The sequence below is a fragment of the Cydia pomonella genome, chromosome 28 (assembly GCF_033807575.1).
Source record: "Cydia pomonella isolate Wapato2018A chromosome 28, ilCydPomo1, whole genome shotgun sequence".
Taxonomy (NCBI): domain Eukaryota; kingdom Metazoa; phylum Arthropoda; class Insecta; order Lepidoptera; family Tortricidae; genus Cydia; species Cydia pomonella.
In genome coordinates, this window is record NC_084730.1 from 9,443,267 (window position 1) to 9,457,572 (window position 14,306).

Sequence of the window (14,306 nt, forward strand, 5' to 3'; positions counted from 1 at the left end):
TCGTTATACTGCTACGTCTTACGTATTTTTTGCATGCATTTAATGTTCCCACCCCCCCTGGCGTCGGTGTCTGACGCCGGACTGTCAACGTCTCCAGCATCTCCTGGGTGCATAGACAAGATGCCAATCGTTTACGCTCCGTAGCGTAGCGTAGCGTAGTGATCTCTCTCCGTTGCTCTTCCATATTAGTGCGACAGAGACAGTAGAGTTTCGTTCGCTGGTGACTGTAGGTAACTGACCTTGCCCACAAAGCCAGTAGCCCCCGCGAAGAACTAAGGAATAAGCGCTCCACGACGGTCGCAAAGGGCCACCAACCACCATTTTGTAATTATATGTATAGTACGGTTGGCAAATCTAGCAGACACTGACCTTGCCGACGAAGCCAGTGGCCCCCGTGATGAGCACAGAGCGCCCCACGAAGAACTGAGGAATGGGAGCTCCGCGACAGTCGCGAAGGGTCACCATTATGTAATTATATAGTACGATTGGCAAACCTAGCTGACACTGACCTTGCCGACGAAGCCAGTAGCCCCCGTGATGAGCACAGAGCGTCCCGCGAAGAACTGAGGAATGAGCGCTCCGCGACGGTCGCGAGGGGCCACCATTTTGTAGTGATTATGATCTGAAAAGAGAGGTTTTTGACATTAGAACCGGCTTAAAGTCTGGCTCAGGACCGCTTCGTCCACAATACTATTTTCGTTACATTCTTAGCTTCTCATTATTGTCATAACTGTCGTCAACATTCCCATATTGTCGCTTTCCTACTTGGTCCACATTTCTATGTGGCCCTCAGTGGTAACTCGTCCACATTCCTATATGGTCCACAGTGCTGGTATTGGTGGAGGTTAAAATCACAGGCCCACAAAAAAAACAGTTGGAAAAAGCATTATTAGAAGTTTTATTGATGTTTATTTTTCTGTGCATATTTTTCACCGTATGCCACATAAAAGCCTGTAGAGGTCCTTGCAAATCTTCAGAAAACTCGCATTTGTACGGTCACAGATTGAGAGATTGTTGATCTGTTTAAGGTTTAAGCTAATTTGGTCGTCAACAGTAACGTGAACAAAAGTGGACGAGTAACTCCTGATGTAACTCCTCTAAGAGTTGTAGGCGTACATAGGCTACAGAGACTGCTTACCATCACACGGGCCGTATGCTTGCTAGCGACCGACTTAGTTTAAAAAAACCTAAATGGCTCAACAATTAAAGTCCGTCAGTATACAAAACAACGGTAGTCAACTTTATGCAAACAAAGTCGCTGTGATCCGTCTGCTCATTTGCCTCCTGTACATACCTACATACTAATTAAATAAATACATACATACATATAGGTAAAAAACTTAAGTAAGTCACCTGTTGTAAGTAGTTGTGACGTGTTCGAATAGACAATACATGTTTAAAAGACACACACAAACAAAACAAATGTCTATTCGAACACGTCACAACTACTTACAACAGGTGACTTACTTAAGTTTTTTAACTATACATATATTATACAATCATAAATAAAGGCAAGTTAAGGCAGCGAAATGTAATGAGTTTTCAAAAGATTATTGAAAACGGGAAGGGATTTAGCACGTCCAATGCCTAATGGCAAAGCATTCCACAACGGAACAGCACGAAAAGTAAAAGAGTTGCTATAAAATTTAGATGATAAAGGTGGTGGAGCAAGGAGATGTTTTGCCGCACAGCGGACCGAGGAAAGATAGTTGAAACGCTCTTTAACCTTTTGACCGCCAAATACGTCATATGACGTGCGCGGCTACAGCCCAATATCAACCTTCATGCGTACGATAGGCGTTTCAAAAGGTTAAGAAGTTTAATTAAAACAAGAACAATGGGATAATCTTTGATGCGTGCTGAGATATAATTAACATTTTACCCGTGAGAACTGTATTACTATCCAACGATGAATGTTTTTATGAACCGACATAGGTAATTTGTATCAAATCGTCACCCGCGGTCAGTGTTGCTAGGTTCCGGGATCGAGTTGCGACAGTGCAAGATAATTATCATTGTAGGGGACGTGGTGAAATGATTATTATCATACAAATTTTATAGTAAATTAACAGGATAATTAGTATAAGATCGTTACTGGCGAATTCTCAATATAACTATATATTTCGGACCCAGGTACGTCCTTAAACTACGTCCAAAAGAGAGGTATGGGCATTGTGAATGTCATCTCGCTTTGTGTGGTAGGACACAGCACAGCGGATATCATTCCAGATCTAGAGCGGAGCCCAACTGGGGAAGTATCTCCACCTTACAGAAAACCGCAGCCAAATAACACTAGACCCTACTCATAGTGTTGTGTTCCTGCCGGTGAGTAAGGTTGCCAGAGCTCAACGAGGGGGGGAATGCTAGGGTCGGCAACGCGCATGTGACTCCTCTGGAGTTGCAGGCGTACATAGGCTACGGAGACTGCTTACCATGTCCATGCATGTATGCATGCATGTGTGCATGTTCTAAAATGTGTATCTAGTCTAATTTTGAAAGAGTTCACCGACGGTGCACTAACAACAGTTTCTAGTAGAGAGTTCCACACATTTACTACACGATTTGGCAAGAAATGTTTCCTAGGGTTGCTCGCACATGGAGGATTGACTAGTTTTTTAGAGTGTCCTCTCAACCTTACATTCTGGCTTAATATTTGGAACATTGTAGTGTCCAGACAAGAGTTTGTATGTCTCAATAAGATCGCCTCGCTTCCTTCTGTCCTCCAATGTTGTAAGACCTAATTCCTGAAGCCGTTCTTCATGTGGCTTGTCTTTCTCTTTAGTGTTAAGTGTCAATGTAATTACATGTTCAGACCACAAGATGGCAGACCCTCCAACGCGCACGGTCCCTATATCTATGTTGATCGAGTTTAGTGGTCTAGTTATGACCACATCATTATCGATTATTACATGTGCCTCATGTAAGTTTCCTCATGCCTCAATTTACAGACATCACGTTTTATTATCGCTTGAGTCACAAGCCACCTTATTTACCTATATTTTTAGACAAATTCGTCATTTCATGTAAAGTGGTGTTTTTCATATGATGTCTGAGGGCACTCGACATTATCATAGATCCCTGCAGATACAGACAGACATTATTGATAAAATACAGTTATTTCACAAGCAATAAATGTATATGCTTAAATCATTGTTAAAACCAATCAATTTTTTATTAAGTACTATGTCAGTGGCAAACAAGCATAGGGCCCGCTTGATGGAAAGCAGTCTTAATAACCTATGTACACCTTCAAAGTTTCAAAGTTTTTTATTGTATGTAAGAAGAATCAGGTTACATATATTGTAGGTCGAATATACAATTGCATATTTTGCAGGAATTGCCTCCGGAGGTGTATACCTAGGCGCGTTGCCGACCGTAATACTCCGCACCCTCGTTGAGCTCTGGCAATCTTTCTCACCGGAACACAACACTGAGTAGGGTCTAGTGTTATTTGGCTGCGGTTTTCTGTAAGGTGGAGGTACTTCCCCAGTTGGGCTCTACTCTAGATCTGGAATGACATCCGCTGTGCTGTGCCCTACCACACAAAGCGAGATGACATTCACAGTACCCATACCTCTCTTATGGATGTAGTTTAAGGACGTGGGTCATATGTTAAGTAATGTCAGCATACATTTACATTTTGCGAAACTTAAATAACGTCACGTGACTTTACATACCGTCTGTCATCCCGATGGGTACATTTTTTCGTTTACGCTTAGAATAAATTTAAAACTGGATAAATTACAGCCTTGGGTGACACTTGAACTCACGGCCTCTGGATCGATACTCCAGCGCTCTGCCATCTGAGCCACCAAGACCTCATCCATAGGCAGCAAATTTTCCCACCATATGGGTCTAGGGGACCCTAGCGACATCTACCGTAAGAACATCACGGATCAACGACCAGCGTGTGGCTAGGCGTATCTTTTATTCTGAGCTTGAGGAGGGCAAGCGGAAACAGGGTGGCCAATTCCTCAGGTACAAAGATGTGCTTAAGCGGCACATGAAAAAGTGTCGTATAGAGCCCTCGCGATGGGAGCAGCAGGGAGCCATACGAATGGAGTGGCGGGCTACTATAAATGCCAAAGTAGCTGATTTCGAAGCTCGTCGGCGCTTAGAGCTGGACGCCAAGCGCGACGATATAAAAGCCAGACCACCCGCGGCTATGCACTATAATTACGAAAATGGTGTGCTCACATGCCCGCAATGTTCGCGAACTTTTAGTAGCAAGATCGGCTACATCAGTCACTTGCGAGTACACCAGAGACAGCAACGGAGTTGATAGCAGTCGCCGTGGCCGAATCGGCCGTGGAGTTATTATTATTAAGAACATCAGACGGCTACCGGAGTTCCAAATTCACCAGTAACGATGTGCTACCCATACTAAAATTTTTTTTTCCATTTTTAAATTTATTCTAAGCGTAATAAGATCGTTCGCAGACGTTTCGGCTTGTTAAAAAAAATATTTTTTCCTTTGTCGATATACGTGTAGTAACTGTTCGTGTGGGAAGTGCCTTTGGCGTCATCGAACGTTTGGCTGCAGACTGTTTGACGAGCACACGTGACATGGCACGAGAGGCGGTGTGTGCGCAGTGAGGTAATGTTTGAGTAATGTCGATGATCCGTGACATTGCCAAGTATAGGTAGGTAAAAACTTATACCTCTCGTCGTTGACAGCTCCTTCACTTCAAATATACTTAGTCTCTTTTGGTTGAGTTTAATTTTAAAATGATTGGAGAAATATGATTTTAGTTAGTTAGTCACCTGCAATAATTTACGGGGTGAATATATTGGTCATACTTAGCAACTTTTACAATGGGACTAGGGTTGCGCAGCTGCCCAGTCTTGCCGCTCTTCTCAAACAGATACGCTTGCGGTGGCTGGGGCATGTGCACCGGATGGAATCCTCTAGAATACCTCGACGTGTCTTGCTTGGTGCAGTTGCGTATGCTAAAAGGAACGTTGGAAGACCGATGCTGCGCTTAACTGACTGACCTAAGACTAGACTAGACTAACTAACTAATTAGACTGTGGTAAGCGAGACATGTCAGCATTTGAAATCGACCACCATGCCTGGGAAACTTTAGCTGAAGACCGTGATGGATGGCGCAAGCGTGTTGTGGAGGGGAGAAAGATATGCGACCAAGCCTGGTTTACTACGTTAGATAGCAGAAGGTGTCGCAGAAAGCAAATCGGGACTGGAACCTCAGGTGGCATGAGCTTTCTCTGCCCAAAATGTGGGAGGTCGTGCCGCTCACGCATCGGCCTCCACAGTCACCAAGCCCGTTGTCTAAACAGCAGTGCTTAAATCGCCTGCAATAGACGCAAAGGCCTGTGATGATGAGGGTTGCCACCCGTCCGGGTTTCCCCGGATTTGTCCTAGTTTAGAGGGCGTCCGGGGAGCGTCCGGGGAGGGCTTCATTTATAGTCCGGGTTTAAAAATTTAAAGTCTTAGGCCGCCCGCGACAGACGAACCACGTGATTAAAAAAACCTGTTGATGTCCGGGTTCTGGACTCTAAAATCCGGGGTTTTCACGCGTCTTGTCCTGGTTTCCAAATTTTAGAGATGGCAACCCTAAATGGGACCAACCCCGAAATCGCGAAAAAAAATTTACTCTCCCATAATGAAAAGAAAATAAGAACATGTCAAAGTCAGAGAGCCAAAATGTATGAAACAGTCAATTTTTTTTTCGCGATTCGAATTAGAAGCCGTAAATTCACCCCAATCAATTCAATTTGTTTCAATATTGTATTTAGTTAATATTAAATTATTAACTAAATAAACAACCTGTACTTATGTGATGAAATAAAATGTGGCTCATAGACAAATGAATAGCTTAAAACTAGCGGCATTTAAAATTTAATTGGCTTATCTTATATTATTTTTTATTGTATATCGTAAAAATCGTACTTAGAAAGTAAAATGCTCTAGAGCTGAAACGTATCACTTTCTGCACACTTTATATAACAGCAATGAGTCACTTTCAGAGCATGATAAATGAAAAGGTACATTAACGTGTCATAAACATTGTCTTGTCACTATCTAACTGACGAATGATTCCATTGTTTTATTTACTTCGCTTTTTACCACAATTAAACGAATTAGAAGCAAAGTGTACAGTTTTTATTGACGAGTAGGTATGACGCCATGTCATATGAAATTGTGCAAGTTATTTCATTCAATTATAAACACTTAATATACAGGTTGAATCATCAGGGAGGCACAAAAAACGTTGTCAGAGAGTATTTATATTTGAGAGGGGGAGGGGGGGGGGGGGCAGCTAAATTCCATTTGCAATGTCTGAAATGATCAATTTTATAGTTTTGCTAGAATACCTAATGATTCAGGATAATCTCTACGGATATTGTAAAAGCGAAAGTAAAGCTCTACACGATGGGCCATCATACGGGCCCACTAAGATGGGCCAGCGTGTAGAGAGGGTAGTGGTTTCGAATGGCTTATGGCGCGGCGGGATGGCCACGGTATCGGTTTTTCATCCGCACATCAAAGGTAGTGGGCCAGCAATGGTATGTACTCATCTACACGTGGCCCATACTGCGTGCTCTTAACCATCGCATGGACGTCTCGCTGGTCCAGCGCTGAACCATCGTTTAGAGGGGCCATATAATAAATGGTTTTACTTACGTCTTAAACCGCTCAACCGATTTGAATGAAATTTATCATAGAGATATTTTGAGTCCCAAAGAAGGACATAAGATAGTAACTATCACGGACATCACCATTCTACGTAGACGAAATAACGGGTAAAAGTTTTCTTTTTAAAATATTTAATTTTTAGTGCCTAAAGTTCGTTTTTAGGGTTCCGTAGCCAAATGGCAAAAAACGGAACCCGTGGTTAGATTCGTCATGTCCGTCTGTCTGTCCGATTATGTCACAGCCACTTTTTATATACTAAAATGACATTTCGTTTGCCCTGATTTCTACTAGTAAGTAATTCTTGTCACCAAATAGTCCTAAGGTCCCTTATTAGACAACGTCACCGACCACAAATAGAACTATTTAGTGTTTACAGTAAAGTCAATGTCAACCGGCAACCTCGGAATGGCGTAAACTAACATAACCTAACGCAAAACACATTGATTGTATACGTATAGCATGTAGGTACATACCTACCTACGAGTAAAGTCTAAGGGCTTCTATAAACGCAAAAATATTACTAGAGTCAGACCAAGATAAGGTGACAGCGATTTTGATAGCAGACGGTGTACGTGTTATCAAACTTCTATGAAATTATGACGTTTACTTGACACTTGCATCGTCTGAGCTATCAAAATCGCTGCAAACTTATCTTGGGCTGACTCTAATATCTCTCGCGTCAAATGATAGTCCCTGGGGGGGGGGGGGGGCTAGTCAAGATATTAATCGTCGATAGAAAACCCCAATCGAAACATAAATAATGTATGGAATAGCCACGTGACTATTCGTGGCATTTTTTATTTATTTATTTATTTAAACTTTATTGCACAAAAGAAAGACTTAATGTACAAAAAGCGAACTTAATGCCATGAGCCATTCTCTACCAGGGAATCTTAGGGCAAAGCAGAAAAGATTGTAGGCGGTGTGTAACTAAAATAAATTGTTATTGAAAGCATTAGAGTTCTAAATGTATATGTAATACACATAAATTAATTATAAACTACTTACAATTTTACATAAATTATGTAATTATGTATGTGTCTTTATGACGAATTATGTGTCTCTCACGAATCGGTTGTGTATATTATATACTTAAGACTTAAGTAATTGATATTTGACCTGCCAGCAAATAAATCACGAACAGTTTTTTTGATAGCAGACTTGTTGGGAGCTTTTCTAATGGTAGGGGGAAGACCGTTCCAGAGACGTGCTGCCTGAATGGCGTAAGAGTTTTGGACCCGGGTACGTCCTTAAACTACGTCCACAAGAGAGGTATGGGCATTGTGAATGTCATCTCGCTTTGTGTGGTAGGGCACAGCACAGCGGATGTCATTCCAGATCTAGAGCAGAGCCCAACTGGGGAAGTACCTTCACCTTACAGAAAACCGAAGCCAAATAACACTAGACCATACTCATAGTGTTGTGTTCCTGCCGGTGAGTAAGGTTGCCAGAGCTCAACGAGGGTGCGTAGTGCTTACCATCAGGCGGGCCGTATGCTTGTTTGTTATTTTTACAAAGTATCTTTAACAAATGAAATAGAAAATAATACTTACTAAGTAATTATCCTTTAAATGACTGCTAATACTGCTTACCATGGATGGAAAGAGAGAGATTGCCAGTAGAGCGAAATTGACGGTCACGAGAAGCACCATAAAAGTGAAAGAAGTGTTTAAGGTATTCAGGGGAGTGTGGATCATTGAGAATGGAATAGAGAGTGCAGAGCATACGGCACGTTATCTTTTCGCGGTTTAGCAAAGTGATATTTCTTGTTTTAATTCATACTAATTAAAACAAGAAATATTTTCTTGTTTTTATTAGAAACAATTTCCGCAAAGTAACGCCTGTTTCTATTCATTACTTAATTAGCAAATAAATGTATAATTTATTCATTTAGGTATCATAATTAAGGCACTTCTTAATATAAGTAACAACGTGAAGTGCCAATTACATCCACACTTTATAAGGCCTGATATCAGACCCGATTTCGGGCCCTAGAAAGAGTATTTTTCCATTTCACCAAATATCAGTACATAGTTTACAATATTTGAAATGTAAAAAAATGGTTGATATCCAAAAATATTTAACATTGAACGTTTTTAGCAATTAGAGACAAAGTATTTTTTACATTTCAAATGAAAACGATGTGTTGATTTTCCGTGAAACGGAAAACGATTATCAGGCCCGAATTTGGGTCCGAAATCAGGGGGCTTACCGCGAAAACCGAAATTCGCAAATTGCGGGGAAGACGTAATTAGAGTGACAGAGAAAAATGCCCGTAATTGACCAACTTCGATTTTCCCGGTAGGAGCCCAGGAAGGGTGGATATAGTTGGCGCTTAAGGGTGGAACGCAAGTCCGCGCGTATAATTCGACGGCGACGCGACCTCCTACTTCGTAGGTGGGTCACTAGTGAGTCACTACCGGCTATCGTACGTTTTTTTAACATTATAAAAAAATCTTAACATGTCTTTTTATTGAAAAACACTTTTTTAAATCAGTACCTATTACTTACGAAAGCAAGAGAATGTAATTGATCGTAATATGAGTTATAATTGTTACATATTTGCCGATACTTATTTTACGAAGTGTTTTTCAATATAAAGACACGTTAAATTCATTTACCTTCTTTCTATTAAGCACTAAAACAGAAAAAAGGAACTTTAGGCAAGAAGACCGACAAATAATTGCAATTTGCACAAATGTACACCCTAATTAACTAGGAGACAAACCATATAGTTTCGCAAAACTTCTAAACAGTCAATTACCTAACACATATAACGGTTTAAGGCGCTCTTATAGACAGATTTTAGGTTTTTGAGGGGGTGAAGCAGACGAAGTGGTAAAGCAGGCAGGCGGGCGCCCCGCGCGCCGCGCTCGCAGCACGCCTACGTCCTTATTCTGACGCCATCCGTATTCTGGTTTGTTAGTTCTGGGATCTTTTCCGGAAATTTATATTGATTATGATTTAAACTTAATGAAATTAAAAATTTGATGCTTATATATAATACTAGAGTATACCGCGGCAAATTGAGAACCTAGTAAAATGATACCAAATCGTTTTGTGTCGAAATAATATTACTTACTAATTCAGACAAAAGTTACAACTGTCTGCTTTAAATCATATATAGATACCTATTCAAAACTTAGTTGACCTTAAAAATGCAATAGAAGTCAATTTCGGGCAAGTAGTGAAAAAAGGAAGAATACTAGCAAAGCTAAGTAATTTGTGGAAGTGAACGTAAAAAGGTAGCATGTTTTTGCTGGTATTGAGATAACTGAAAACATAAGCATAAGGTATGCACAAGCATATGTAGCTCCAAAAAGTAGATAAATTATGACTCTAACTGTAACGACTATTTCTATATTATTTTTTGAATTGACGACAATGAAGACGATTATAAATTTTAAATGCAAAAGTCGAGAAAACTGCTATTATTATTTATTATTTAAAGTTTATAATGGCAAAAATGCACTTATACTACTACTACTACTTCGAAGTTATATAGTAATGAGTATAATTGACTGACTTTAATTAATGTCTACTAAAGAATCAGTCTGTTGTCTGTCTACTCTGTCTGTAATCAAATATTACAAGTATATTTGACCCACTAAGGTTTCAGATGTAGTTGAAAATCTGCATACATATGTAAGTAGGGTGACAATGAAATATTATGGTACCATCGAGCTGATCTGATGCATGAGAGAGGAGGTGGCCATAGGAACTCTGTGTCAAAATATCGCAACCAAATTGCGTTTGAGGTTGTTAGAATTGTCTCAATGAGTATTATTTTCCTTTGGAAAGAAGTACAGTTAAGACCTGTTCCGTAAAGTTAATTAACATACAAAACTTTCCGATGAACAAAATTATTTTATCGTCAACTATGTTATTTATCCCTTCAAGTGGTGGCCCACCACTCACGGGTCGATAGCCAGAAAGCTGTCGGCCAACAGAGGGTGGTTAGTGAGGTGTTGCCATATTTAGTGGCAAAATTAAAGGCTTTGAAGTATATTTACGCTCTTCTAGCGCCCAAAAGTAGCTAGCAAGTTAGACAAGGAAAACATACATACACACGCTTGTTAACGCTTGGTTGCTAAGGACCGTTCATCCGGGATCGAACGCCTAGGTCGAGTTCTGTCTTGATTTTTAAAGAGGTTATTTTGTAAATACACGGTACCCTCGAGGAAACGGAAAGATTTTAACAGTATATTCCGGATCGTATTTAGAGGCAAAAATGTCATATAAACTTTTTTAATTCGCCTAGTTTCAGAGTTAATACCAATTTAAAAAAAAAATTTTTCGTTGTGTTTTAGTGCATAACGCCTTTTTGATGGCTATGTCGCCAGTCGCCACTTTGGGACCTAGTCTAGACTACCTTCTTGACAGATGTCAAAGTCACAAGGTAACATTTGAATAGACTAATTTTTACGAAAAAAAATGTACCAATTTATATTAATCCATAAATTTTCCAAGAACATGATCTTAATATGTTTAAAAACATACAAAAAGTAAACAAAAAAAAACAATTTTTTTTGCGGAATTGACTTAAACTTGTACATGAAATTCTTCTTATGACCTCAGGAATACGTGGTTAAAAAAATTCCGTTTCCTCACGGGCACTTTTTATGACTTAACCTTTGAATTTTAAGCCCTACGTAGAAAATTAATTAACAATTACCTCCAATCATAACTTTGTTTTGTGGTGGTAGTCATTTTTAATAAGGAAACTGGAAAACTGTCACTGTTGCTAGGTTTGATTAGTTAGGTGCATGTGGCGAAATGCATAAACATTACAATAATTTAACAACAACAAGGACAACTTCAACAGAAGGACATGATGTCACGATCCTCAGCATTGAGGGACCAAGAAGAAGAAGACAATAATTTAATTGTTCTAATCGAATAACGTATTTAGTGCTTATTATTTAATATTGGCGAGAGGTACAAATATATACGAACTTCCGAACCGAGTACTTGCAAAATTTTGAATGGAATTTGAAGGGTAAATATCACTCCTGCTCACCTTACAAAATAAAATAGTTGATAAATGTTGTAAATAAAGTCTTAAGTGTATACCATATGAAAGTTAATAAACCAGAAATACCAAACAAATTCAACACTTATAACATAAACTATTACAGCCATTTGAGCACTTCCACAAAAACGTGAAATGGTACCTTTCACTAAGCACTATTTAAATCCAGTATATCTCCTGCATCCTGTATGTGTTAAAAATGAAGCTGTTCCAATATAATGACTTATATAAATTAAACAAGCGGATTAATTTTATTTGTTTACGTTTAAAAATAGGTATTCAATTTGATTATTACTGTAATAGCCATTTAAAATATTATTTTACCTAAATTGATAATTAAAAGTAGGTACCCCTCACGAAATAAGTACTACTGAATTTTATACTTAGCAGTGTTTTTTTAAAATGTACATGTATTTTACCTTCCTCGTATTAAAAATGAAAAGTAGAGTGTTTAACTCGGGTGCAAGGCACCATTTCATCATTTGGTTAATCGTGGATGTATGCCGGACAGGTGCGTGTGTAAAACTTGTCAAAAAAGATAATATGACGGATGGATGTCTGAAATGTCACCGTATTTAAGAATCAATTAGCTTAAAAATTAGTTTTTTCTTCGTAAGAGTGATGAAAACATTGTGTGTATAACATATTTGTGTATTTATAGTGTGATTATCCATTTTATGTAACGTCCGCTAAACTAGCACAGGTCCGACGGTGACAGTGGTCACGGGCGTACTGGCGTACTGACGGTATTGCCGCGCAGGGTAACGTTTAGTAGACAAAATGTTGAATTCATAATTATGAATGAAAAATTTAACGCATCGATAAACTGACAAGCAAAATGTTAGAGTTACTTAAAAGCTATTGAATGAAGTAAATTTCATATTGATATTCATCATAGTACTTCTAAAATATCGAAATAAATACAGTTTTAAGCATATTTTCAAAGCAAAAATCTATCGAGAAAAAGATGAGCCATCGTGTTTCTGACAAGCATACGGCTAGTTCAAAGACTGAAGTTATACATACTAGAAAATAATCGATGAAATCCTTGTACAAGCCTGTAAATATCGATTTAAAAATAGCGCATTTTACTATACACCGCGCCTTAATCACATGATAACTAAATAAAAAATAACTTCATCAAAATCTGTTCATCTCTTTGAGACAGAGTAATCATAAAATTCATAAATAAAACAATTAAGTATTCTAAATACTCACTGTTCGAAACTTCACTTCAACACGACACTCGAAACCGGCAAAAAATTGTCTTTTCCTAAATTTACCGTCCTTTTCTCTCGATAGAATAAACTGAAAAACTTTGTATATTTATAATAATTAAAATACACGACTCCTATAATATTTTTTTTTTTTTTTTTATAATTATTACCGTATAATAATATAACTTATGGTTTTATGTAAAAAATTACGTAATAGTATACGTTCGTCCGCACGGAAGAGACACACAAACTGACGCGTGTTATCTCAGTCAACACTGAAGATACACATTACTAAACTCTTATATATATCAGCATTTACGTCCTTATACATAGTAAAATGTGACGTTCCACGGAAAAGGTACTAGTATGGCGGTTGGCGCTTACGTCGCAAAGCACAGCATTAGTATTCGAGCGTCATCATTAATAATGGCGTTAGAGCCAACCACCATAACGTACCGTGGATTGCCGGTGGAGGTAAGGAATGAAATCTCCATGTACCAAAAAGTGTCATCAAAAAACCTTAAATAGGTGACGCTACATTCCTAAAATACTTGAAAAAATAATCAAGTCATAGACAGCGCACTTCACTCCGTCAATAACGCCTAGGTTCTTAGCTACTCTAGCGCTACTCTGGAGAGATTTGGAACTATTATTTATAGCTGACAGCTGGACACTTTTGCAACAGTTCTACTTTAATTCCACACTCCATACTACCGTGGAGTCCGCGGAACGTTCCAAATGTTCTCTCGTATGTACGTATGGTTTTTCTGAACATCAAAAGATGATAATTATAGGGCATAAATAAGAAATGACGAAAAATGCGGTCGAGGATTTTTGCAATAAGGCATTAAATTTATTGTCAGTTTGGCATCTGAACCTTAAAAAGAAGCATTAAGGCTAACTTCCATTCGGCAAGGGTCAAAGGGACATCCCACACGACTTTAAAGTCACAGACGTCACTAATAACGAGGTCAAAAACCCACTGATATAAATCCATACTGTATTATAAATGCTAAAGTGTGTCTGTCTGTCTGTTTGTCAGTTCTTCACGCTAAACCGATTTAGTTGAAATTCGGCATAGAGATAGTTTCAGTCCCGGGAAAGGACATCCCGGTAATCATCCCTTAAAGGGTCTAAAAGGGGGTGAAAGTTTGTCTGGTGAATCAATGACCGTTGAACCGATTTAGATGAAATTTCGTATGGAGATTGGAGATAGTTTGATTTATCCTCCCGGTGGGACGTGGAATATTGAAAAGGGAATCAATGATTTCTTAAAAAAGACTATATAAGACTTTTAAGTTTTCTTACGAAATAAAGAATATGCATTTTTGCATTTTTGACAAAAATGAAGTGAAAAGTTTGTATGAGGAATCAATAAAAAGCAGATTAAATAAAAATA

The 14,306-nt window shown here is 38.8% G+C and overlaps 1 protein-coding gene across 1 annotated transcript in view; it reads right to left on the bottom strand.

Annotated features, from left to right (window-relative positions):
- LOC133532971 (putative fatty acyl-CoA reductase CG5065) overlaps nucleotides 1-13,195 on the bottom strand; it is a 28,566-nt gene extending 15,371 nt beyond the window's left edge. The window contains exons 1-2 of the mRNA XM_061871863.1: nucleotides 12,909-13,195; nucleotides 510-622 (exon numbers count right to left, since the gene is read on the bottom strand). Of these exons, the coding sequence (XP_061727847.1) occupies nucleotides 510-605 (96 nt within the window). The 5' untranslated portion in view covers nucleotides 606-622; nucleotides 12,909-13,195. The remainder of the gene's footprint in view (nucleotides 1-509; nucleotides 623-12,908) is intronic.
- Nucleotides 13,196-14,306: the final 1,111 nt, after the last annotated feature.